Genomic DNA, 7322 nt, shown 5'->3' with positions numbered 1-7322 from the left:
TGTTAAGAAAAATTTAGAAATATAGAAAGGATTTTGATGAACTCCAAGGCACGTTATAACTCTGTCTTTTAAGAGATGTTTCTTGATCTTCTTAGGATACAATGGAAAAAACAAACTGATTCAAGACAACTATGATTCTGATGATGATGCACATATATTTATAGAAAATTAAGAGTCAACTTCGAATAGTTGTAACTCTTCGACACACCTTCTCTGAATAGTCACACATTTGTTCATAAAACATTTGTTCATAAAATAACGTGTTGTTTCTGAAGAGTTATTTCACTCACAAATGGCAAACATTATTCGTTGTCGGCAGCTAAATTTCCAAAAATATTAAACGAAGTTCTGAAAATATTCTAACACAAAAAACTTCATCTTTCCTACACACTACAACAAAAAATGATTTCTATAACCTCGCAAAATCTTTTTCACTTTTACATTAGATCGCTCGCGCCAGTTTCGCGTAAGAAAAAATGTTAATGTCACTTCATCTAAGTAGTGGTGTATTTTTATCAGGCAGAGTTCATCGATCATGTCATTCGAGGAACCTGGAAGTCGAGCAAGAAGCAACAGGATCGGCTGTGGGTGATCAAACACAGTGGAATGTCACCATTACAAATGCTTGCCATGCATGCAATCAGACTAAAGTGAAATTATCGTGCAAAGGGCTTCAAACTGTGGAGCCGTTAAACACCGAGGTTGTCACAAAATCTGGGGATTATTGTCTGATCAACAACGGTCGGCCTATTCTCCCCGAGGTGACGCTTAGTTTCACATATTCTTGGGAAAATGAGTTTGCATTCAAGTCCCATTCATCAAAGGTTCACTGTTCTTGATTGATTCACGAGACATGGAGGAACATGTGACTTTGTTCAAGCCTCGTATTCTCATTGCTGGAGGAGTGAGTTATCGTGAATCTATATTCTGTATGGGAGGAACGAAGTATACATCACAAATGAGTTGGTAATAAATATCTTAGCATGCTGCAGAAAAAATTAAAGTGCCATGGCCACAAAGACAGTACATTTCATACAAAAACCATTGCTCGTAGTGGATCGATGGGACATGAATATAAGGCGACCCGACCCTTCTACATTTGTTCATTTCCACTCGAAAATTTATACATATAAAACACATCGTATACAACGCAGGGGCAAATTGCGATGCATGCCGCTATAGGCGTTTCCAGCAGATGACTTAGCCTGAACCTTGATGCATTTAGCAACTTAGCTTGGTATAAATGATTGTATCAAATATTTACATACAAGGGAAAGAAAATGGACAAACACTCTATATATACAGGAAATTGTCATTTTCAGGACCACCCCACCAGCAAAATTCTTCCAGTCTGCACGGCTCATTTTGTAGGAGACGATGTAGGTACGAGGGGGCAGTTTTGTGGTTAGTTTCAGACAGCATGGCCTTGACGAAAAATGGCTTCTTTATTACTTTCTGCTGCTATAAATGCAATGCGGGTAGTATGAAAAGTGGTAGAGCCCATGTACTGAAGGAAAAGATAGCTGCAGAAGCTGCATATATAGGATTTCATTAGGATTTCATGCGATTAAAAACAAAGAAAATCAATACTACTGTTGCATGGAAAAAAAGAAAAAAATAAATTCATTGTCATGTCTTCAATTCTGCTTCTTTAAACGCTTCCGAAACTATAAAACCCAATCAAACATCGAGATTGAACTTATCAGCTTTCTTAAAGAAAGTTCTCCGACAAAAACACTTCAAAGTTACTGTAAGCATCATACAAGTGCCTTATATTCTAGAGATATAATATGTTCCTAGTGCATACAACGAAAAATTCTATGAACTACCGCTACTCGCATACTGAAAAACTACATATATAAAGCCACTCCTTGCCCCTCACGACAAGGTGCATCAAATTAATTAAATATATACACTATTCCTTACATGAGAGATCAGGCCAATAGATAACAGTAAAATTTTCTTTTCAACGTTTGCAATAAAGAAATAGGAAAACAACAAATTTACACATGTTCGTAAGACTTTTAAAAGGAAAGAATATACTTACATGGTGAAGGCGAAGGTGAAACTAATGGCAATACTTCTGGAGCTCTTGCATGCATGTCATTCTTTGATGGAGGCAGACTATGAGCATAAGCAACATTTGGCAAAGGACTTGGGGCATAAATTTGAGAACTTTTAGGAGTCAAAGGATCATTTTGTTTTGGCAGTGATAGAGCAGGATTTGGTGCATGAATTGGTGGTGAGGAAGGAGTCAAATGATAATATTCATCACGCTTCCAGGGAAATCTGTTATTGTAACCGAAACTACAAGATGGAGGGTTGGATACTAAATTCTTTCCTGGTGCTGGTGCAGCTGCAGGTACAGAAGTCGGTGATTTTTTCCTATTTACCAATCCCCTGTTTTCTGGTGGCTGTGATGGTGAAATGACAGGAGCAAGACTGGCCTCATGGTGGTGGTGGTGGTAGTGGTGGGATTGTGGCATAGGAGACGGAGAAGGGGTTGGGGATGAAACACTTCCACCGCTGCCGAGGGAGTGCTGCATTATGGATGAAAGTTGAACTTGCTTAACACGACCAAATACAGTGTTATTCAGGCCAAGGTTTTTCGTATGCGAACTGGTGATAGTTTGAGCCAACTGCTTTAACCTTGAGTTTGACGGATTAACACCGACAGATAAGAGAACTTGAGATTGAACTGTAGTGGGTGGAGCTACTGATGAACCTTTAAGATTAGTCAGCCTAATATACAAGTTCTGCAAAGAAGAAAAAACATATATTAGCTGTGACATTTCTGTTAACTTCTGCCCAGAATATTTCGATAATACAAACGTACAAACAAGCGGAAGAGTCACCCCGAGCTTCCATTCTACTTATGAACCGTTTGGGAACCTTAATTTAGTAATGAATGTTTTATAAATATCATTTGATGAGCTATCAAGGTACACCTATATTTCGAGCTTTAACTAGTTGGGACCTGATATAAAGCTCAATACGAGCTAAAATTTGAATTCTAATTCATCGCAAACGTGAGTTCAAAATACATTATTTTCAAGTTTTGAATCAGAGTCGAGCCAGCTCAATAAAATAAAGATCAGTCCTAAATTTAAAGCATGATTATTATATGCCTAGTTTCGAATCGTTTGCATATTTCAGGGTGTGACATGAAGAGAAAAGCAGAGGTAATTTATATTCTACAATTACAATAGCAAAAAATAAGAAAGGTGAAAAAATAGTTCGGGTCTACCTCGTATGGGGACAGTTGTAAACCACTCTGCAGTTGGCTACTAAGTTCATCAAACTTACTAAGTATTTGATCCATGGAGAAATTCAAGGTGAAGTTGAAAAGAATCTGAACTCTTTGCATAAGAAATGCCTTCTGTTCAGGACTAGCTGTGATCCCACCTCTGAATTTTAGCACCTCGAAAGAGAAAGGTTCTCCGAACAAAGATGCATTTGTCAAATGAAGAAACGATTGCCGTATAATTAAATACACGAAAGAGTCTTTAATTAAACTTTGGGTAGTCACATCAGATACAACCACAAACACAACCTTTGTCAAGTCTGACCTTGCAGATGGTTCTAATGATATTATTTCCACCTGCCATAGAAAGGAAACTGAATACCGATTCAGTGAACAAATAATTTAAATCAAACAAGAAAAAGACAGATGTCAGTTTGTTGTAGAACATATTACACAACATGAGATCTGCAATCATTGGAATCACATAAACCAGTTCATGTCTACAATTATTCCACCTATTTTGAAATGCTATCATCCTTCACATACTCAAGTAATTTCATACATCACAGACAGAAACATATAAAATATGAAACTATTGAAGGACTATAAAAGATCAAACGTTGTTGTAACCATGAAAGTTATAACTAATAGTCAGGATACAAGTCAAATTGCTTAAAATGTAGACAAACCTAAGTGTCATGTTTCAATCGTTATACAACATATGGGGCCACAATAGAAGAAAAAAGAGTCATAATGACTAAAAGTAAATGGAACAAAAGCTTCAGGGAATACTTTAGTGGTGGGGAAGCTCAGCTCATCAAAAATATCATCCTCAAGTAGTAAAATATAGTCTTTGAGAAAAGAAGCTGCCTTCTTCAGCATAAAACTTGCGACTATGTCATGACCTGTAGAATATTAATAATGGAATGTATAAATAAAAAATTTAATTCCGGTGAATAAAAACCTTTGCAACTTGCATATATAGAATCAGGTGACAGAGATAATGACAAGTAATTTCATGTGCTTGATGTCTGCTGCAAAACAAAGGACGTATAAAACATCGGTGCCCTGAAAGTTCTGTAACCATTTGATTTAGAACTAATTTCTTTCTTCCTACTTATATCCAGCCTTGCTGTACTTCCACTTTACAAGAGCTTTCAAATAGAAGTATGAACTAAAAGCTAGTATCGTAATATATATTCTGAGATACACGCATTTAAGGTGTAAGAGTAAGACTTCAAACTTAAGAGCTATACTGTGATTTCCAAGAAATTACTACAGAATGCAACTAGTTTATGGTTGTGATGATAGCATTATCTTTAATTTTATTTCTTTTTCAGGTGTTACATTTTTCAACTGAGTATGATCAATTAATAGAGAACAATCCATTACAAATAAATCAATAATACCATCAAATAACAAATTACAATTAACGACAATCGACTACTGATAAAGTAGACATAAGTGGGACACAAATCCAAGATCTCTTTTAAAAGTGAGAATCTTAGGGTCTCCTCCTACTCTTTAGTTTATCTTACAATTACCAAAAAGGGAGAGAATACAAACAAAAATTTCTGGCCAAAATAATATTTAAGATCAGATTTTGTGCATGGTGACCAAAATTTTGTGAATGACTGTGATGATATGTGCTGTCTTTAACTTACATCACTTGTACCAAAAAGGCAGATAATACAAATAAAAATTTCCAGCAAAAAGAATATTAAGACCAGATTTCTATTTGGTGAAGATAATCAATTTGTCGACCCTAAAATCCAAAACATCACAGTTCATTAAGATCTTTGCATTTTGAATTTGAAGAGTAGCTGCAATGTCATTCAACAAGAAGCTTCTTAGGACTTAAAAAAAGCTTCACGCTTTAAAACTAGCCATATTACACAGTGTAATAATGGACTTAAGTGCATTGATCCATTCAATATTCATAAGAACAATTTATTAATATCCCAGACGAATTAACCTTCTGTCCAATCCCTCACATTTGCTAGGTGAATCAAGCAATCAAATAATAATGCCAATCCCTCACTTTTGCTAAGTGAATCAAGCAAGCAAATAATAATGCAGAAGTTGACCACCTTTTGTTTTCATCCTTTTCTCTCCATGTAATTGCATTTAATGCATCCCTCTAGCCTGATGAGGAAGAAGACAATCAAGCTCTTTTCGTTGTATGTACAACCTTGCAACTCTTTTAGCTAGTAACTTTAGTATTGCTTGAAACAGTTCTTGATCCTAAAAAAATTAAAGAGCTAATCGATCTGTATTTTTAAAAAGGCCATTAAAACTATTATACATAACCATAAAAAGCTTTGCATCCTTTATACTAGTCTGGATTTGCTCACTTGACTTGCATTCTAAATATTAGGCACTAAACTTCAACTATTCACTTTCTCGTTTCTTCGTCAAACTCTATTTTATTCGAGCAAGTATGGTGGCTAAAAATCAACAAAATATCATTACTTCCAGTGTAATAGATAATCAATACATGCATGTATGCTGTCGTACTTAAGACTTCAGAATGATTGCTTGAATGCTTTCTCAAAATTTGCATGATGTCTGTCTCATGAAACAGTATGTTCCTAAGACAAAGCTCAGTTAAACAAAAACTGTACTTTTAAAAGCCACAAATTAAGTTTAATGATAAAATAGTATCATCTGAGCAACATGCATTTTCGTATTTCTAGTCATCATACATTTCTCACAACTCAAATGATGGCACCAAATACATTCTCAACATATAATTATCTGCCCCATTTGCAATAACCTAAATAGCTGAAATATGACTCGGTTATAAAATTTTCCATAAATAAAAAATTGGTATAGACTAATTAAGCCTATAATTCTATACAAAAATCTTTATAAAAAAGATTGGATACCGCTCTTAAACTGCATAACTTCTCGATCTGGTGAGAGGGTGCCTCTATTCTACAAGATCGAGCATATAAGCCAGGAACCTAAAACTTAAAAACAAACTTTCAAATCTAATGATTACTTGTAAAATCTTCCTGTATATACAGAGAGGACCCCAAAATACTATTTCATCGGCGTGACAGGTGCAATCTTAGATTATAGAGCAATGGTTACAGAATAAAATCCAACTCAAAAAAATGAAAACCATCAGCAGGGTGAAAATCCAGGTAAGGAGAGAGAGAGAGAGAGAGAGAGAGAGAGAATTTATTCAGTTAAAAATGGGCAATGTTCTATCATTGAGCACGATTACATTTCACATTTCTAATGTGGACCATAATCTTAATGATATCGAAGAAATCCCATCATTATCCAATCCTAAATTCAAAATGCACCCACTACCAAAAATGCAAGAACTCGGCCACCAAGGGACCGTATGAATCACGAAAATCAGCAAACTGATAATCACAATAAATCCCGAATCCGATTCCACGAATAGAAACCACTAAGAGCAAACAAACCAGAAAAAAAAACACACGATATATAGTCCAGTGCCATATTTATAAAATGCTGATCATCACCATACAGTATCACCCCAACCAACAAATATGTCTGCAAAAACCAAGGGTATTAGAAAGAAAAATCGATAGAAAACCACATCAACCTTCATAGATCAGATCCAGATCCTTTTGATCTCCATAATGGAAAAATGGAAGCCAAAAGACAGCAGACAAAAGTACCGCAACACAAAGCACCAAAACAAGAATACATCTGAAAGCCACCAACTTTTTAATCCTCCTGCAACTCAAACAGCACCAATTACAGTTCCCTTCACTTGGGTTTGTACCCTGAGCATCAAGTTCTGTACTTGGCAAAGTCTGCTCATCCCCCGTCTTTCCCATTGCAGTAATTGCAGCAATGTGGGTTCTTTTTGCCCTGTATCGTAATGGGTTTAACTTTTCAGCTGGGCTACATTACTGCTGTGGTTTGCGGAGAGAAAGTCCTTGGCTACCTTCCTATATATTTTATTTTTGCACAGAGATGAAGGGAATTTCAGAGAGTAGTTTTAGAGTGGAGACAAATCTACAATGGTATACTAAAAATGTAGTGTTATTGGATTTTCACGTTGAAATTTGTAAGCATTGGGAGTAATCGATAT

At 35.7% G+C, this 7322-nt stretch overlaps 1 protein-coding gene across 1 annotated transcript; it reads right to left on the bottom strand.

The window, feature by feature from the left end:
* Nucleotides 1-1058: 1058 nt before the first annotated feature.
* LOC140873321 (uncharacterized) lies at nt 1059-7321 on the bottom strand. The gene is made up of 5 exons (XM_073276415.1): nt 6828-7321; nt 4037-4149; nt 3248-3601; nt 2048-2756; nt 1059-1532 (listed from the first exon to the last, which is right to left on the bottom strand). Exons 1-5 carry the CDS (start codon nt 7063-7065, stop codon nt 1462-1464), a joined length of 1485 nt encoding a protein of 494 aa, XP_073132516.1. The 5' UTR covers nt 7066-7321; the 3' UTR covers nt 1059-1461.
* Between the last annotated feature and the right edge of the window lies 1 nt (nt 7322).

The sequence above is a fragment of the Henckelia pumila genome, unplaced genomic scaffold, assembly GCF_033568475.1.
Source record: "Henckelia pumila isolate YLH828 unplaced genomic scaffold, ASM3356847v2 CTG_525:::fragment_3, whole genome shotgun sequence".
In the NCBI taxonomy this organism is placed as follows: domain Eukaryota; kingdom Viridiplantae; phylum Streptophyta; class Magnoliopsida; order Lamiales; family Gesneriaceae; genus Henckelia; species Henckelia pumila.
This window is presented reverse-complemented; position numbering and strand designations above follow the sequence as displayed.